We start from the raw sequence: 20,529 nt of genomic DNA, 5'->3' as shown, positions 1-20,529 counted from the left end.
TTTTATCCGATTCTTACACGGATTCCCTCCGATTTTTAGCGAATCGATGGTTATTTTGTAGTAAGGTGTCGGGGAGCTTTCAAGAAGGTGACCCAAGTTTGATTCCTCATCTACAACCTTCCGCGAGCTTGTATGAGCATCTAAGGTAAGTTTTGGTAAAGAACTCAGGGGATGGTGATTAGAAACCGTGAGTTTGAGTTGTAGTAATTGTGTCTATTGGTTAAGGATGTTTTCATGTGTATGGAGATCGGTCGGGGTTATGCAGCTCATGTAGAGCTTGGTTGTTGTTAAAAAAAGGTAGGGTGTGGAGTACACCATTGTATATAGCCTCGGGAGCTTGTCGCTCTTTGATTGCTTGATGATACTATTGGTATAGCTGTAGTATATGATTGGGCTATTGTTGTGTTGATATTAGCTTGTCTTAAACGATGAGATGTCTCTTCCTTCTCCTAGGAAGTATATTTATTTATAAAAGCCCTAGACTTTTCAACATGAAAGAACAAGTGAAATGCCTATCCTACAGCATAAACGTCTCATGGCACAGTATCAAGGGGCTTGAGACTGACAGACGTGAGATGGGTTGTTGGGTGTGCGCTCCAGCTGTGGAAACAAGATGAACCCGGGGAAGGGAGGCCCTATGGCAACGATTTTATTTTTCCCTTTGATGCAGGAGCATCATGTCCTGTCGAGGATAAAGCTGGCTCAAGGTATCTCCGGGATGACGTTACGAAGGTCCCCCAGTTGCGTCTCAGTCCTTCCTCCATTAGCCCGAATCAGTTCGAGTAAGCTCCTCCACGTGCTGCCTTCTGTGCAGTCCACCTGTCAGCCCCGAATTTTACCCCACACACTTGTTGTTTTCGATTATTTTAGGTTTCAGATTTTGCTTTCAGGAGACATACGTGACTTATGAGAATGTTGGGTTACTATTTGCTTAAAGAAGAAACTCGTATTTAATCTGTCTAATGTATTAAGTATAAATTCTAGGTCTCACGTTGCATTGACCAGTTTAATTTTTGCGTTTAATTTGTGTGCACTTTTCGTATTCTATTGTACTTTTTTATGAGCCATAAAAGTATGACTTGACCTGCAAATTAGTTTAGATGTCCAGCATTAGGTATTCTACTTGATTCATTATTTCTACTTTTTCAAATTTATCTTATTACTTCGGCTTAGGAAAAATATATAACTGCCAGCTCTATACTACTCCCTTCGTCCCATATTAATTGGTCACTTTCCCTTTTGCACGCCCTTTAAGAAATTATAAATAAAAGATATATTACTACTTTACCCTTGTCTCTCTCCAATAAATACATTCTAATCAATATTGGCTATTTTAAAAAACATTTAATAGTAAGGGTAAGATGAGAAAGATTTAATTAAGTCTATCTTGGTTTTGTAAATAAACAAGTAATTTAGGACATATATTTTTAGTAATGTGGCCAAGTAATATGAGACGGAGGGAGTAACAAAAACTATACAAAATTGGAAGAGTATTGTTTCGGTCCTTCACTCATACTGGAATAGAGGAAGTAATATATATTAAGTCGGTCTTAAATACGGAGTTTGCTAGTTTCAATGGGATGGGAGATGCCAAGTTGGATACTTCATTGCATATGCACTTTAATTATTAGATAGTAATACTTTAGATAATAAGTAGCATTGGGGATTCATAATTTGGGCAAAAAGAGAGTTTAGTTGTCTATATATGTGTCCCTCTCACATGGAACCCAATTACTCTATTGTGTAAACAGTCCGTCCACGTTTATAAACTTGAATAATTGGCTCACCACCTTTATTCTGAAAAATTTAGGATTAAATGTGTAAATGGGGTTCTCTTTCATGAATTATATATGAATCTCAAGATTAGTGTGGTTAGAGTTCAACAAGCGTTTTCTTTATTGTTTACCCAATTTCGGTAACAATTAAATTTGTAAATCGAGGTATAGGATATGTGGATGAACTTTAATCTATTTGGTTGGTATGAAATGTCTATAGATTTGTTTGTAATAATATATATATATATATATATATATATATATATATATATATATATATATATATATATATATATATATACATTCTCCGGCATAACACACGCGTAATACACACGCGCGCACACACACACACACACACACACACACACACACACACACACACACACACACACACACACACACACACACATATATATATATATATATATATATATATATATATATATATATATATATATATTAAGTAATATATTGAATGGATAAGTAAAGCTAAGGAAGAACACCACAAAATCCGGACCAATATCTTTGAGAGAGAGTTTTAATAAGTTTGATGATTACAATATTGAGAACTGAAAAAGAAGCTAACACCAAAAAGGGGAAGAATGTCCACTATTTATAGGTATGCCTTATGGGCCATGAATACAACACAAAGCCCTTATGAATAAATAAACCCTAAAAAAGATAACGTAGGACCGTACGGTCTGACACCCGTACGATCGTCAGTACAAGTGGAAGAACGGTTTCCTGACGCATGGCAACATCGCAACCGGCTAACCGGACCAACGGACACGTTGATTTTGGCTCGGCGTGCCCGGACCAACGGACACACTTTTTTTGTCTTGGGTCAATTGCATCCGGTATGATACCCCGGTGAAGAAAAGATCGAACATGCTCGTGCTCATTTGGACTTACACTCGGCTCTGGACTCACCGGTCACACATTGACCCGATTTTTACCGTATACAAATAGTCCCCACACTTTCCGGATCGTAGTTTTACCGGAGTAACGGGAAGTGGATAAGTCCTAAAACCGGTGGTTCCACAAGCTCGTTCTTATCTTCAAATTTGGCGGGAACAGTTATGTCACGTCCTTCTGACTTCGGCCACCTGTCTCGCCCCGAGTGGTCGGCCTCGGGAACCGCCTTCACCCACGTCGCTTCAAATCACGTCCCATTAATTCTGGGACATGTATCGCCTCTCGATTGGTCGTTCTCTGTAACCGCTACAGTGGAACATCTATATAAGGCTCAAAGCTGCTCATTTTTTCACTTTACATTTCACTTCTCATTCTCTACTTCTTACTTCTTACTTCTTACTTCTTTGATCGTAAAGCCTCGGTGTTAACTTCTTCATTTACTCTGAATCTTCAAGGTTTTTTGCATCAAGATTCAAATTGAGTCTCCAATCTTTCTAATATTCTTCTTTCATTGTTTCGTTCTTGTCTTGAATCTTTCATCTGCCTCTTCCAATCCTCAAATTTTCATACCCACTCTTCCATCTTCAAAATGTCAGCCAACACCGATTCTGCTTCCCAGGACGTTCCCTCGGTTTCTTCCTCGGGAGCCGAGCCTGTTTCAAAACCCAAAGGTAAGACCTTTGTGGAACCGACTGCCCTGGACATAATACCGTCCAGACCCAATTACAACCATGAATTTGACGTTGAGAAGCCATCTCTAATCGCGGATAGGGGTTTCGATGTGAGACGATACCCTTCGTCAGTTACAGAGGACCTCCTCCCTCAAGTCCGAGCCGAATGAGGATGGGAAGATCGTCCAGTAGAGTTGTTCAGCCCCGGTCCTGATGAGTCCATCACCGATCATAGGGAAGGGTTCCTGTTCGTTTTCACGTATCCATTCACACTGAAGCTCGTCCCCCCAATTGATCCGGTCATCCTTGAAATGTGCCAGACATATAACGTGACCTTGGCCCAAATTGGGCCAATTATCTGGAGGATCGTGGCCTGCCTCCGTCTACTGGCCAATAATGCCAAAAAGGAATTTACATTGGCACACTTCATCCGGTTGTATTCTCTGAGAATCTTTCGAGAGGGCGTGATAAAGGTCGCCAAACGAGGCCGGAACCCGATTCTTTCCAAACTTGACGAGGATAGAGATCGAGGATGGTTGGAACGTTATGTCCGGGTAAGGCCTGCATACATTATTCCAGCTGATCACATGCCCTTTCTGGAAAAGTGGAATAATAGACGTAAGTGTTACATCCTGTGTTTTTGCACATTCGGAAAATTTGGACATAATTGTGATTTGTAAGAATGAGGCCATGCTTTGATTTTATGTGAAGTGTATGTTGTTACTTATGGAAAGTGTTGACACGAGAACATTGGAGAGGGACAAGGGCAAAATTGGAATCTTGGGAATTTGTTTCGGGAAATTGCAACATATGATTTATAAGCAATTGGGCTCAAAAGAAAAAAAGGAGAAAATAGGCCCAAAAGAGAGGGGGGTGGCCGGCCAAATGGTGGCCTTGGCCCAACCCATGTAATTAATCATATGATTAATTATATATAAGGGGATAAGCCCTAAGAAACTTCAAGAAACCAAAAGAAAGAAGAAAAAGAAAAAAAAAGAGCTCTGCTCCAAGAGAGAAAGAAGAGGAAGAAAGAAAAAAAATTTCCAAGTCCTTTAGCTTCATCCAAAAATCTTGTTTTCTTGAATTAGTAAGCGAGCTCAAGACGCTCTTCAACGTGATATAATTAGTTAAGCAAAAGAACGATTGCATGCAAATTGAAATTTGAAGAATAAGGTAAGAATTCTATTCTTTCAAGTTATGGAAGGTGTATGCATGATATAATGATTAGAATTGTATGAGAATTATGAAAGTGTGGCGTGTGTGTGCATGGCATATGTGTGTGTGGAAGATGGATGTGGCCGTGAGCCATAGGATATAGAGAAGTGATGAATTTGATTTTACTTAGCTTGTTAGTTGTGTTGTTGTGACTTTTGTGACGTAAGTAAAGGCTTAGCGACTCAAGTTGGCGTTGAAATGGCATGTAAGCCGTTATGGGAAATTATATGAATTCTATATGACTTTTATATAATTGTGGCAATAATGGTCTAAGGTGTGAATCAATGTTGTTGTAGAGGAAATTGGAAGATGACAATGCAATTTCGTAATTTTGTTGCAATTGTAGGAAGTTGGGGTGGAATATGGTTTGATGAAAAACTTGTGTATTTTGAGGAATAATGAGGAATGTGTTTGAAATGCATTTGAATGGTCTCGAATTAGTAGGTAAATATGGAAACGTCAATATTGGATGAAAAGTGTGAAGTTAGAACGGAAGTTGATGTATTATGTTGAAAGAAAAGATTATTTATGTTAATATGTGTTTTGTAGCGCTTATTGATGTTGTTGATGTTGTTGTTGGGTTGTTGTTGATTGTTTTGAGCCGAGTTGAATCTCGGGGATGCTACATATATGGGGAGGTCTTTGCCCAAATTTACGTAAACAAGAAAGGGCCAAGAATGAATCTAAAGACTAACTTACCATTGGTAATTGTGACCATTTGCGGTCTGAATGAAACGGGAATTGAGCTCAAGCGAGCATAAGACACCCGTAAGGTATGTGAAGCTATCCCTCTCCTTCTTTTGGCATGTCCTAGGTGTACTAGGCTTGAATTTGAGCCTCGGGGTTATTACGTTCATCGAAATCCGATTACGAAATGGAGCACTATTCATTCGGTGCGATTGAACTAGTATCCTTATATCTTGTTGGAAAAATGCTCAAACGTACGTAACTGCGGGAATGTAATCGAATTGCCTTGAAACTTCCATAAATGACTCCATTAAGCTTAGTATGTAATTCGAGTACGCCACCTCCGTTGACTCGGGGCGGACCCGCTATTCTCGGATCTCCGCCTACTGTTTTATTTGACTTATTTTTGCACCACAATTGAAGGAAAACTTTTGGCTATTGCCCTAACTATTAAGCGATATTTTATAAAACTTTTCAAAACCACTCCGAAGGGAGTGTGACATTTTATAAAACTTTTCAAAACCACTCCGAAGGGAGTGCGATATCTTATTATTCGAGATTTCCCAAACCACTCCCGAAGGGGTGTGAGATTTTATTATTATTAATATTATTATTATTATTATGCCCGAAGGGGCTAGGATTAGTATTATGTCACGAGTGGCATGCCCGAAGGGGCAGGGTAGCCGTATGCCACGAGTGACATGCCGAAGGGCTAGGATTATTATGTCGGGGCCGGCATGTCCGAAGGGCCGGATAGACGTATGTTGGACCGGCATGCCCGAAGGGGCCATCATTTTATTCGGGACCGGCATGTCCGAGGGCCAGGATAGACGTATGTCGGAACCGGCACACCCGAAGGGGATTACTAGTATTATTATCATTGTTATTACTATTGTTATTACTATTATTGCTATTGTTATTAGGCCGGAAGCGGCCGTCCGAAGGGACTATTTTGTTTAAATATTTAATTCATGTCAGGCAACCTAAACTTGTTTACTGTTGTACTTTTCTGATTCATGTTCAGTGACGCTTTACATATTCAGTACATATTCCGTACTGACCCCCTTTCTTCGGGGGCTGCGTTTCATGCCGCGAGGTTCGGGGACACAACCGGGGATCCCGGCTTCTTGGGGAATAGCATCGGGAGTCGAGCCACAGCTCCATTTGCTCCGGAGGCTGTCCCTGTTTTGGTATAGCTTTATATATTGTACAGGTTATACTCTGTAGAAGTCTGCGAACAGCGTGGGAGTTATGGTTACTGCTTGGCCTTGCTGGCCATCTTTTTGTTGTATAGAAATGGCAGAGGCCTTTGGCTCGCCTTGTTTTATGTCGTATGTATATATATATCCGGTTTTGAGATGCATTGAGCCACGTGTCGATTTTGGTATTTCATTTACAACTTTCAATTCTTGTTTTAAAAAAAAAAAAATTTGAGTTGACGTTTAAGGGTTCGCTTGACTCTGATGAGAGTCGGGTGCCCGTCACACCCTGACGAAGGTTGGGGTGTGACAGTAAGTTTCTCAGTTGTCATCCCTCTATAGTCATCTTTCCTTTATACTTTGTCCAAATTTGCTCTCATACATGCATATGTGAATTTTTTTTTTTAACCGTGGTATGGATACCTTCAGCTATCCGGAACCTCCCCGAGTTGGTCGAGGAAATCATTAGCCAACACTCTGATGGAGAACGGATATGGGCGGACCTGTCCCGTGGCCGATGGGTTGCCCAAAATCATGGTAATCATCCCCTTGATTCGGTACTTATTGCGTCCTCCAATTTTGCTTTTTCTTTCTATAACTCCTTTGGTATTCAGGCTTACCCAAGGGCTCGGTGGAGCCAAAACCCGAACCAACGGCCGAGCCTGCCATACCGGCTTCTGAATTTGATACGGCAAGGGCATCCCGGCTCATTGTTGCAGCCGAAAAAAGACAGAGAAAGCCCTCGGCCAAAGGGCAAAAAAAGAAGAGGCCGAGAAGTGATGTTTGGACCCTGAGGGATGAATCCGAGTCCGATATTATTATTCGCAGGGTTGGTGCGGGCCCCTTCATCGCCTCTGTTCCAGAGGAAGAAACTACCATTCTGCCCTCATCTACAGCTGAGGAAGGAACTTCCATCCCGACCCCGAACACAGGTGGGGAAGAAGATGTTCTTTTTCCGATTCCTCTAAGGTCCATTGAATTCATCGACATTTCAGGTGATGCTTCGCCCGAAGTGGCACCCTTGGTGAAGAGGCCTAGAAGATCTGGCCCGTCTTCGGATACCGAGGCTGATCAAAGGGCTGAATCAGCTCCGGACAACGAGGCTATAATGGTTACCAGCCCACTGCCCGGTGGCGACCAAGCTACTACATCCGAGGCACCCGTATCTACCGAGGCTGCTGGAGCCGTTCCGATTTCTCCTACTCCTACATCGAGGTCCGATAACCTGGAAGACATGTTCTCGGATATCCCTTCTGCAACCAGGGAAGCTTCTGGGTTTGGACACCTTCCTATTCCTCGGGCCACGAGGGCGGCTAGCCGGTCCACTAAAACGGGTGCGAGGGACTCCCTTGTAGGTATTTTCCCGGCCCCCAGTGTAGAACCTAGAAGGACGAGGTCGGCCGTGATCACCGTCCCTGAGTATTGTAGTTTTTATCCCGCCCTGTGGGGTTAGCAAGCTATCTAAGGCCTTTTATCTAGGATTCGGATAAGGGGAAAATGGGCGGGGTTCCTTGGTAATGCCTTATAAATTGTTACATCTCGAAAAAATTTCCGTTAATGCACAGTGAATAGGCTAACAAAGAGCATGAAGTATGCGATGTTTCAATAAGTAAGAAATAGCATTTGATGATTCTAAATGAGATTTTAAAGACATTCGATGTTAAACGAGAAAGTTGCCAAGAGAAGGCAATGTATACGATAAGTATCGAAAAGGATTTATGAGTAGCAAGTTGATGAAAAACTTAATGATGTTTGGAGAAGAGTTATAATGCCTCTTAGATTGTTAATGAAGTGATAAACAAGTGCTAAGAAGGTTCCATAAGGATTGGAGATCAAACGAGGCGACGGGAACAACTTCGGTGGAACTATGAGTTCCACGACCATGTTCCACGGACAACACCATGATCCACGGACCGTGGATGGGTCCGTGGAACTGCCGTGCTGGTGGCTGGCTGGTCATGAACCACGACCAGTTTCACGGGCAGCATTATGTTCCACGGACCGTGGAACAGTCCATGGAAGTCCCGACGGGCTGAAATGTTCTAAGTTTATAAATGAGATTCCAACTTCATCATTTCATTTCCAACACTTCCCCACTTCTTTCTAAAGTCTCTAGAGCATTACATACATTTCATGAACAAGAATCCAAGGGAAATCAAAGGTTCTTATCATCAAACCAAGTGAATCAAAGTAAGAAAACCCATTAAAGTTCATCAAAAGCAAGGAATTCAAGTGAAGGAAAAACTAGGGTTTTGCTCAAGTGAGCTATTGGCAACCAAGGTTCAATCCTACACCATCTAAGGTAAGTTTTATGATGTTTCCATGTTGTTTAAAGTATTTGAAAGTTGAAACACTTGGATTGCAAAAGAATATAAGAAATGGGTCATGAATGTGCAATAGTGCCACTTTTGAGTAAATGTTTGGAATGAGTTATGATTCTTGATACATTATGAACATAATCATGTTATAAATGATGTTGAGAACGTGGGATAGACCTTGAATATGAATGAACGGAATTATGTGATATGACCATGAATATGGATGAATTGGAGTGAATGGTGAAGTAAGAGTAATGTAGTTGAATAAAGGCTATTGCGATGATATTGTGAATGTTATTGTTGATATTTGGGAGTTGATACATGATATGGGGGAAGTCGTATAAATAAAGGAGATGTTGTCCGATTTTCTCTAGAATTAGTCATGAATTCTAAGCTATCCATTATCTAATATGAGTATGCACTTCAATGAAGGTAGAACGTGAGCCTCGAAGAAGAACGTACAAGTGATAGAATAGTTGCACGGTAAGGTATGTAAGGCTAACCCTTCTTTCATAAGGCATGGTTCTTTGGCCAAATATATATGTATTCCTCTATGAGCCTACAATATTCTCCAATGATCCTATCTCTAGAAGCTACGAAGCTTATGATGCCCAATATGATACGATTGTACTAAGTTTCTTATGCGACTAACCCCGATCTTGATCGGGGTGCGATGGGCACCCGACCCGTGTGGGAGCCGAGCGAACCCTCGGACTCTTATTCCAAGCGTAAATTTTTTTTTCTAAGTCTAATATGCGTGACAAGGCTTGCTAAAATCTTCCTTTGTTGCTTTAGAATCAAATAAAAATACGTAACTATACGTAACTTGTATCGTAGTACAAATCGACTCGAAACCCCCGACTCGTCCGCAAAGTCTCTAACGTGATCGAAATCTTGGCACGTGTACTCTGACTCGGCTACACTCCAGGCCAAATGGAGCTTGCCAACTTCGCTGGAACATCTTCTATATTAACTTCGATCCGTCTGGGTGTACCTGCGCGGCATGAACGCAGCCCCCGAAGAAGAGGGGTCAGTACGAGCAATGTACTGAGTATGTAAGACATGAACAGTAACAACATAGTAAAAGCTGTACATATGAGACATAGCATGTGTAAAACAGTAACCTGTGTAGAGTAATAACTGTATGGAAACATAGACAGTATCACAGGATAGGGGAGCAACCTGTACATGTGAGTGCCACTCAGGGCGGAGGCCATGCACGCCTAGCTTTATCTTTTTCTTTTTCGGAACACGGTATTTCTTGTTTTTGTACACAGAAAACAGATATTTTTCAGAAAACGGTACTTTTTATTTGCAGTACAGACGCCGAATTCATCGGCTCTCCCAACCCCCCTCCCCAACAGTGTCCCAAGTATTTCATATTATATATATATATATATATATATATATACGGAACGTACGCCGCGTACGGCTCTCCCATAAATCCCGCGTCCGGCATCCCGCGTCCGGGATGATAAGCCACCGAATCGGGTGGACACGGTTGCCCTCCCCATTCCCCACATATACGGTGTATACAAATGCATTCATCAATATCGGTATTATATACATTATTATATAAACAATTAAACGAATGCATGGGAGCCCAAGGAAAAGCTATAACGCTATCGGAGTGACGTAAGGTCGGTAACCTCCGATTTTATTATGAAATAACCATGGGCGCTTTATCTCACCTTGAAGGAACTAGTAGTAAGGCGAGACAATTAATGGAAAGTAATATCATGAGAAAGTATAACATAGGATCATAGGGCATCGTTCGTGTACTTAGAATCTTTAAAGGAAAACACTATTCATGAGTAGAGCCGAGGATTCAAGAAATAGTTTAACGTTCTCATCTCGGCAACGGAATCATAGACTTGGAACCTTTATTCATAGAATCATCATTTTTTTTTCATCATAGAGTCATAGCCGTCGTCTTAGTCATTATGGCGTGCAATATTGTAAAACTTAGTTTTTGGAGAAAAACGAGTATTTTGGAAAACATTTGTAAACTTTTAGGAAGGAAAATCATGTTTTGGAATCGAGGGATTTGTAAAAACAATTATTATTTAGTAGTCAGAGTGATAACCAAAAACTTTTCTTAACTATAGAATGAAAATGAATCAAACGAGTCAATAAGAGAGAGTTCGGGAATAGTGGGCCCACCTCGAGTCAAATGAGGCGGCATACCAAATTTACGTATATTACGGTTCATGGCGTCACTTGGGAGGGTCTTAGGATAATCGATTCCTATTTGTATAAGTTCGGATGTTTGAGAAGTTTTTCCAACATTTTATGCAAGTTCTAATTCAATTCTACTGAATGAATAGTAACTAGTTTTCATTCTCGGATTTCTAGAGTTAGGGAAGTCTCCGAGGCGCGAAATCAAGCCTATACGTCTAGGACATGCCAAGGAAAGAAAGTAAGGTCTTACATACCTTTTTCCGCTCCTTCTGCTACTCCAAATCCAAGTTGCAAATTCGCCAAAATCTACAAATTGGTCGCACATACCAAATAGTGATTAGAGTTTTTAAAGATCCAATCTTGAATTCACATTTGCCTACAAAAATTTCGGCAGCATTTCCCCGTAAATATACCATGCCACCAAGTTTAACTTGGCCGATTTCAATCAACAACAATCCCGGAATACAACCCGCCAAACTAACAACATTACCAACAATTATACTAGCAACAATTATAACATTTAATTTCAACTCACACAATATTCAAACAATTCAATCAACATACCATTTCACCCAACACCTTCCAATCTCAACAAGAACGATAACGACTTAATTCTTTCTTTCGAATTCACATACTTCGTCAACAATTCCATATGCTAACGACATTATTTCCATCAACTCAAACAACAATGTTAACATTTCATTATGCTCTAAATCAGCCCACAACAACTACGACTTCCATTTGAGTCATCAAACCTTCATTTTTCTCACATAATCTACAACAATCAACAACCAATACTATATAAAATAAATTCATTATATTCTACCAAAAACAACCCTACACGGCCAAGTCTCAATTTACAAAACTCAATGAATTCCATTCATTTCTTCATACCAAACATATGCAAACCATCCATAACAACATCAACCAAACATGCTAAATAAATTAGTTTTTCACTTCCATATCATACAACATATACACGGCCACACCACAATACCCATAATTTCATGAACTTCATTCCCTTCTACACATCACAACATACATAAACACCTATAAACCATGTAGAGAAGGATAGAACCTTACCTACTTCTCCTCCCTTCATCTTCTCGGCTAGCTTCCTCTTTGCAAGAACGGATAGTTTTCTTCTTCCAACAACTCCTCCACGTCGTAAAGGACCTCCCAATTAGTAGAGAGACAAGTAGAAAATAATTCTCCATCATCACTTCATGAAATGGGGCGACCGGTCTCTCTCTCTCTTTTTTTTTCTTTTTTTTCCATCTTTCTTGTTCTTTCTTTCTCTCTTCTTAAAAATATGACTACTCCTCATATATATATAAACATATATAATTTACATGCATGTGAGGGGCACATGCCCCCTCTCTAGAATTTTCTCTCTTTTTCTTGATTTTTCTTTCTTTTTCTTGAATCTTTTTCCAACACAAAAGATGACTTAATTGTCATCACTTTTCATCCTTTTTTTTTTGTCACATGGCCAATATGGCCTCTTTGGAATTTTCATGAACCTTAGGTGAAATTCCTATTTTGCCCCTCGACTTTTCTCAATATTACGATTTTGTCCCCAACCTTCCACATTATTTTCACAAATTTCCTTTTGCGAATTTCTCTTCTTGCCCTTAGCCTTTCTCAACATTTTCCATACTACCATTGCCCACAATTAATATTCCTAACAACTCGCACATTAAAATTACTTTAGAACATAGCCTCGTCCTTAACTTCTCGCCATGATCTCGTAACATCCGAACGTACGAAGTACGGGCTATAACATCCTCTCCCCCTTTAGAACATTCGTCCTCGAATGTTCAACTAACCTTATGGGGTCTTGTAGCACTTCGGGGGAGTTCCGTTTCATAGTTGTTCCTCTCTCCAAGCCCGTTTCTTATCCTTTACCTTATTCTCCTTATAATCGGACTCCTCGGTCTCTCCCCCTTTAAGGGGCTCCTTATTTGCCAATAGTCCTTTTATGAAGTCTTTGTTGATACTTTATCCCTCGCCTTCCTTCCAATCCCATGTCTCACATATCGGGAACTCTTTACTTTTCACCTTTTTCCGGCATCCCGATCTCCTTATTTTCCAGCTACTCACTCTCTTTCTTTTCCGAATATGGCACGCATTTTCATCTCTTTGTATATATATATACATTTACTATCAACTAACCCACAAGGTACTCTCCAACGCTATTCAAGCCTATCCTAATTCCCCGAGCCGTGACACACTTCCCTCTCTTTTCCGACTAATCCACCTCGTCTTACGCGTCCTCTTAAGGTTTCCATCCATCCATATATTCTAGTTTCCCTTAGGTCACTCTTAACTGTTCATTTGTTCCTTGTATCTCAATTTGTAGAACTTTTGGTTTATTTCCCAGGGGGTCACCCATCTGAAATTGTTCTCACCGAGCACGCTTAACCCCGAGACTTTGGTGGAATTTGGTACCTTAACACTGATATTTTCGCGTCTACTTCCTCGTATGCCTTTTATTACCTGATCAAGGGCAAGTCGAAGTCTCACAGCTTCCGGGGCATTTTCGTAACACGCCCTTTTCCTTATAATTACCATTTTGCCCTTTTTCTCTTCTCGATACTCACTTTCTGCCTGTATATGACTATTTTCTGTCTGCGCCCAGCTTAACACAACGGAACAAATATATCCACCCAGTCTTATCTCTTTGACTTCCACATCATCCCTCGCCTCTTTTCCGCCGATACTGGGCGCTTGCGGAAATCAACGGTGAGTATAAGGAATCTTGTTTCCTATGACTTGGCTCTATCGCACGATCTAATGACGAAAAGAGAAGGTCAATAATTCCTAGATGCCCCGCCCTCCGTTTATAAATGTGGCCGGCTTCACACCCATAAACGAGGACTCTACCGGACACGACTTTGCAGACAACCCTTGGACCGACCTGCTCTGATACCACTTTGTCACACCCCGATCTTGATCAGGGTGCGATGGGCACCCGACCCCGTAACCGGAGCCGAGCGAACCCTCGGACTCTTATTCCAAGCGTAAATTTTTTTTTCTAAGTCTAATATGCGTGACAAGGCTTGCTAAAATCTTCCTTTGTTGCTTTAGAATCAAATAAAAATACGTAACTATACAGAACTTGTATCGTAGTACAAACTGACTCCTGAAACCCCCGACTCTGTCTGCAAAGTCTCTAACTGTGATCAGAAATCCTGGCACGTGTGTCGACTCGGCTACACTCCGGGCCAAATGGAGCTTGCCAACTTCGCCGGAACATCTTCTATATTAACTTCGATCCGTGCCGGGTGTACCGCGCGGCATGAACGCGACCCCCGAAGAAGAGGGGTCGATGCGAGCAATGTACCGAGTATGTAAGACATGAACAGAAACAACATAGTAAAAGCCGTACATATGAGACATAGCATGTGTAAAACGGTAGACTTTGTGTAGAGTAATAACGTATGGAAACATAGACGATATCACGGGATAGGGGAGCAACTCCGTACATGTGAGTGCCACTCGGGCGGAGGCCATGCACGCCTAGCTTTATCTTTTTTTTTTTTTCGGAACACGGTATTTCTTGTTTTTGTACACGAAAACGTATATTTTTCAGAAAACGGTACTTTTTATTTGCAGTACAGACGCCGAATTCATCGGCTCTCCCAACCCCCCTCCCCAACACTGTCCCAAGTATTTCATATTATATATATATATATATATATATAGCACGAACGACGCCGCGTACGGCTCTCCCATAAATCCCGCGTCCGGCATCCCGCGTCCGGATGATAAGCCACCGAATCGGTGGACACGCTTGCCCTCCCCATTCCCCACATATACGGTGTTTACAAATGCATTCATCAATATCGGGTATTATATACATTATTATATAAACAATTAAACAAAGATGCATGGGAGCCCAAGGAAAAGCTATAACGCTATCGGAGTGACGTAAGGTCGGTAACCTCCGATTTTATTATGAAATAACCATGGGCGCTTTATCTCACCTTGAAGGAACTAGTAGTAAGGCGAGACAATTAATGGAAAGTAATATCATGAGAAAGTATAACATAGGATCATAGGGCATCGTTCGTGTACTTAGAATCTTTAAAGGAAAACACTATTCATGAGTAGAGCCGAGGATTCAAGAAATAGTTTAACGTTCTCATCTCGGCACTGGAATCATAGACTTGGAACCTTTATTCATAGAATCATCATTTTTTTTTTCATCATAGAGTCATAGCCGTCGTCTTAGTCATTATGGCGTGCAATATTGTAAAACTTAGTTTTTGGAGAAAAACGAGTATTTTGGAAAACATTTGTAAACTTTTAGGAAGGAAAATCATGTTTTGGAATCGAGGGATTTGTAAAAACAATTATTATTTAGTAGTCGAGTGATAACCAAAAACTTTTCTTAACTATAGAATGAAAATGAATCAAACGAGTCAATAAGAGAGTTCGGGAATAGTGGGCCCACCTCGAGTCAAATGAGGCGGCATATCAAATTTACGTATATTACAGTTCATGGCGTCACTTGGGAGGGTCTTAGGATAATCGATTCCTATTTGTATAAGTTCTGGATGTTTGAGAAGTTTTTCCAACATTTTATGCAAGTTCTAATTCAATTCTACTGAATGAATAGTAACTAGTTTTCATTCTCGGATTTCTAGAGTTAGGGAAGTCTCCGAGGCGCGAAATCAAGCCTATACGTCTAGGACATGCCAAGGAAAGAAAGTAAGGTCTTACATACCTTTGCCACTCCTTCTCCAAATCCAAGTTGCAAATACCCCAAATCCAAATAGTTTAGAGTTTTTAAAGCAATCTTGATTCACATTTGCCAAAATCTACTTCTCCTCCCTTCATCTTCTCGGCTAGCTTCCTCTTATAAGAACGGATAGTTTAATTTCAACTTCAAACAATTCTTCCAACAACTCCTCCACGTAACGACTAAAGGACCTCCCAATTCCATATGTAGAGAGACATGTATAAAATAATTCTCCAAACCTCATTTTTCTCACATAATCTACAACAATCAACAACCAAAATACTGGTTATATTCTACCAAAAACAGCCCTACACGGCCAAGTCTCAATTTACTGAATTCCATTCTCTCTCTTTTTTTTTTTTCACTTCCATATCATACAACATATACTTTTTCCATCTTTCTTGTTCTTTCTTTTTCTCTTCTTAAAAAGACATGACTACTTTCTTGTTCTCTTTCTCTCTTCTTAAAAATATATATATATATATAACATATATAATTTACATGCATGTGAGGGGCACATGCCCCCTCTCTAGAATTTTCTCTCTTTTTCTTGATTTTTCTTTCTTTTTCTTGAATCTTTTTCCAACACAAAAGATGACTTAATTGTCATCACTTTTCATCCTTTTTTTTTCACATGGCCAATATGGCCTCTTTGGAATTTTCATGAACCTTAGGTGAAATTCCTATTTTGCCCCTCGACTTTTCTCAATATTACGATTTTGTCCCCAACCTTCCACATTATTTTCACAGCCCCTTTTGCGAATTTCTCTTCTTGCCCTTAGCCTTTCTCAATATTTTCCATACTACCATTGCCCACAATTAATATTCCTAACAACTCGCACATTAAAATTACTTTAGAACATAGCCTCGTCCTTAACTTCTCGCCATGATCTCGCAACATCCGAACGTACGAAGTACGGGCTATAACAGCGTGCACCACTGCAGTTGGGTACGAACAACCCTGAGCCTTGGTAGGGCCAGGTATGACACTGAGCCTTGGTAGGGCCAGCTATGTGAAACACCGAACCTATATGGTCGGGTATGCTATATAAATGTTATGTATATGACATCAATATGAGTACGAATATGTTGAGAATATGTAAATGCCGAGTAAGGGCTATGTATATGTAATGTATATGATATGGACATGAGTATGAATAGAAATATGAATACGAGTGTCGAAATGGATACGAAAGGTAAATGAGTACGGATATGAATGTTTGTACACGAATACGCAATAGAAATGGAATGTCCCTATGGAAAGCAAGTAAGTGCCTTAACGATGATGCTATTATCTCCCATCCTATGTTATTTCATATGTTATCTATTATGCTTACAGATTGATATTGATCATGCTTTACATACTCAGTACATTCTTCGTACTGACGTCCTTTTGTTTGTGGACGCTGCGTCATGCCCGCAGGTGGCCAGGGCGACAGACTTAATCCATAGCTGTATTTTCTCAGGGACTACATAGCAGAGCTCCAATTCATTAGCTTTTTGGTATAGATTCTTTTGTGTACATATTCATGGGCACGGCGGGGTCCTGTCCCGCCCATATGTTATGATATGACGTACCCTTCTTAGAGGCTCGTAGACATGTGTATATGGTTAGATATGTTTGGCCTCATCGGCCTATATTTTGGGATATTATTTTGATAGCCTTATTGGTTTATGTATATTTATATGGGCATAGATGTTAATGATGATATAGATATGTTGTTGCCCAATGAGAATAGAATGATGATGAATGAAAAGCATGATTTAGCTATGTAGCTCACCTAGATATGTTGTGAAAGTATGTTAAGGGGTGCCCAGGTGGGATAGCACCGGGTGCTCGTCGCGGCCCTCCGGTTGGGTCGTGACATAAACGAAGGCATGCATGCAGGCAACTGGGTAAACTTTATGCTCGGCTTTCCATAATATTGATGTGCGATTTTCAATTCTTGTTTATTCAATTTCTTAACTTGATTTTCTTATTCTTCTGCAGAGTGTTGTGCTCGTTAATGAGGGCTTTGTCCGTGCCCAACATGAGGTTGATGACTTAAAGGGTCAGTTGGATGCCCAGGGCCGAGAAACGGAGAAGTTCCAGCTCCTCCCGCAGGAGAAAGAAGATCAGCTGAGCCGGGCCGCTGCTCTTCCCAACCTTCAATCCGAGCTCGAAGCCTCAAAGGCCGAAAACCTTCGCTTGAAGGCCGAGTTGGCCGATATGATTGAAAAAAACAGGCTCCTTGAGGCGGATAATTTCGGTCTTAACCGAGACAATGCCAATTTTATTACGAGGCTTGGTGAACTCGAGGCCATTATTTCTCAACTTCGGAGTGAACTTGACTCGATCAAGGCTGATGCCGTGAGGATGGCAGAAGGGCATCACCAGCTTGAATCCGAGAGTGCTAATGACAAGGAGAAACTGAAGGTGGCCGACGAGAAAGCCAAGACTCGAGCTCGGATTAGTGACGAGCTCAAGAGCAAGCTCGAGGAGGCTACTGAGGCCAATGATGTGCTTCAGGCTGAGTTTGAATCGGCTAATCAAATTCGAATAGCTCTTCTTGAAGAGAGATCCGAACTAGAGGCTAAATTGAAAAAAGCCGAGGCCAACCTAGAAGAGTCTCTTAAAGACATGGAGACTGCCGAGGCTCGTTCTACGATTCTGATCGAGTATGAGCGGTGGAAATTACGGAGGGTTACCCTCGAACAGATTGAAAAAGGGTTAGGGGACCTCCAGGCCCGGATACTCGAAGCCAAAGAAAGCCCTTGATGCTGATTCTGAAGATTCAGAGCAAACAGTTTTCGAGAACTCCGATTCCAATCATACCAGGTAGATCAGGGCCTGTACGAGCCTTTAATTTGTTTTTGTTTTTGACTTGTGTGAAAATTTTAAGTGTAAAGACTTAGTCTATATAAGAAATGCATATTTCCCTTTTGGCTGTTGTTTTCTTCATTCTTTTATCCGAATGTACGTTATGACATTTACCTTAATCGTTTGTCTCGTAAGGAATAATCAAAGGTTCGGAGCTATCTCTTTTGTCCGAATTGCAGTTGTTTTAACTCATTGAGTATTGGCTTTTATTTTGTTCGGTAGGTTTTTGACCGAGGATTTTATCGAATAGTTTGCCCGAGAGGCTTATTTATGCTTCGTGAACTCAGACATCTCCAAGTCACGTTGGGCATTTTGGGCCGAGGTTTTTAAATTGTTTGAACCTTTTCCGACCGTTTACTTATAATAGATTAGGTTCGGATACCTGAATCCCTGCCTTTGTCAAGTTTTGAGACAACAGTCCCCACTCGAGGCTGTTAAAAGATTTTGGGCTCGGTTTATTTCGACCTTGCTGCCTTTGCCAAATTTTGATAATAATTCCCGTTATAGTGTGTTTAATACAAAGGCGTGTCTGAGGCGCAAGCTTTCATAACGCTTTTTTATATAGCCAGTGTTTGTACATAAAATGAGGATTTCATCTGTTTCCTTCTATTTTTGCCGTAGCAAATACTAACTGGACACGATTTGTTTTTAATCGTTTTTTCCTTACATCGAAACCTAACACAGAAGGTCCGGGTTTACACAAGAATAAGAGACATAAAATTTTGAAGACCTTTCCGGGATAGCACTTAATAGTGTTTCTTCATCTGCTTCGGTGAGTTGAACTCATTCTACCTTTCCGGGATAGGCCTTGATGTGGGTATGATATTCTCCTAGTGTTTATCCGAGCAGCATCATCGGGTAAGCACTATTAAGTCCCCACTCGATGGGCAGACCCTCCGTTTTCGGGTACTTTGCCTTGTTTTTATAAAGTAACACATTGTACTTGCTGCCTCGTTAAAAACCTTGTCAGAAAACCCACTTCGAGACAAAACCGCACTAAGAAAAAGAGTGCAACATGTGTTTTCAGACCTAACTCCATTCCCTCGGGGCTTATTTCGGTACCACTTCTGCAAAAAAGGATAGGTTAATAAAAGATGATCACACGGGTAGGCATCCATACCTTAGCAATAGTATTTCTTCAAATGAGCCACATTCCAATTATTGCGCAACCGTTGTCTGTCCATGAAATCCAGTTAGTACGATCCTTTGCCTGTTACTCCGGTTATTATGTACGACCCTTCCCAGTTTGGACCCAACTTCCCGTCATTGGGATTTTTAGTGTTCAAAGTAACTTTCTGAAGTACCAAGTCCTAAACTCGGAAATGTCAAAGATTGGCCCTCTGGTTGTAGTACCTCTCCATTCTTTGTTTTTGAGCCGTTAATCGGACCAGCACATTTTCACGTAGTTCGTCCGCCAGGTCGAGTTTTACGGCCATAGCCTCCTCGTTTGACCTGCTGGTGACGTATTTGAACCGGAGGCTCGGTTTGCCAACTTCTATGGGAATCAGAGCTTCGGCCCCGTAGACCAACGAGAAAGGTGTTTCTCCCGTGCTCGATTTTGACATAGTTCTGTAAGCCCATAATACCTCCTGCAGCACTTCCCTCCATCTATGTTTCGATGTTTCAAGTCTTTTCCTTAGATTTTGAATTATTATTTTGTTTGTGGATTCCGCTTGTCCGTTTGCACTCGAGTGATACGGAGTCGACACTATCTTCTTGATCTTCAACCCTTCGAGGAAATTATTGACCTTGCTACCAATGAACTGGGGGCCGTTATCACAAGTTATTTCAGCCGGGATGCCGAAACGACAGAAAATATGGTCCCATATGAAGTCAATAACCTCCTTTTCTCTAATCTTTTCGAAGGCCTGCGCTTCAACCCATTTTGAGAAGTAGTCAGTCATAAACAGAATGAAACAAGCCTTACCTGGTGCCCACGACAGAGGACCGACGATATCCAT

At 41.0% G+C, this 20,529-nt stretch overlaps 1 protein-coding gene across 1 annotated transcript; it reads left to right on the top strand.

The window, feature by feature from the left end:
• Positions 1-491: 491 nt before the first annotated feature.
• On the top strand, positions 492-18,466 carry LOC132043826 (uncharacterized). The gene is made up of 4 exons (XM_059434294.1): positions 492-587; positions 671-707; positions 7,077-7,813; positions 17,699-18,466. The coding sequence occupies exons 1-4, from the start codon at positions 492-494 to the stop codon at positions 18,464-18,466; spliced, it is 1,638 nt and encodes a 545-aa protein (XP_059290277.1).
• Positions 18,467-20,529: the final 2,063 nt, after the last annotated feature.

This window comes from Lycium ferocissimum, unplaced genomic scaffold, assembly GCF_029784015.1.
Source record: "Lycium ferocissimum isolate CSIRO_LF1 unplaced genomic scaffold, AGI_CSIRO_Lferr_CH_V1 ctg2864, whole genome shotgun sequence".
Classification (NCBI taxonomy): domain Eukaryota; kingdom Viridiplantae; phylum Streptophyta; class Magnoliopsida; order Solanales; family Solanaceae; genus Lycium; species Lycium ferocissimum.
The sequence above is the reverse complement of the archived record's forward strand: the minus strand, read 5'-3'. Positions and strand labels throughout refer to the sequence as shown.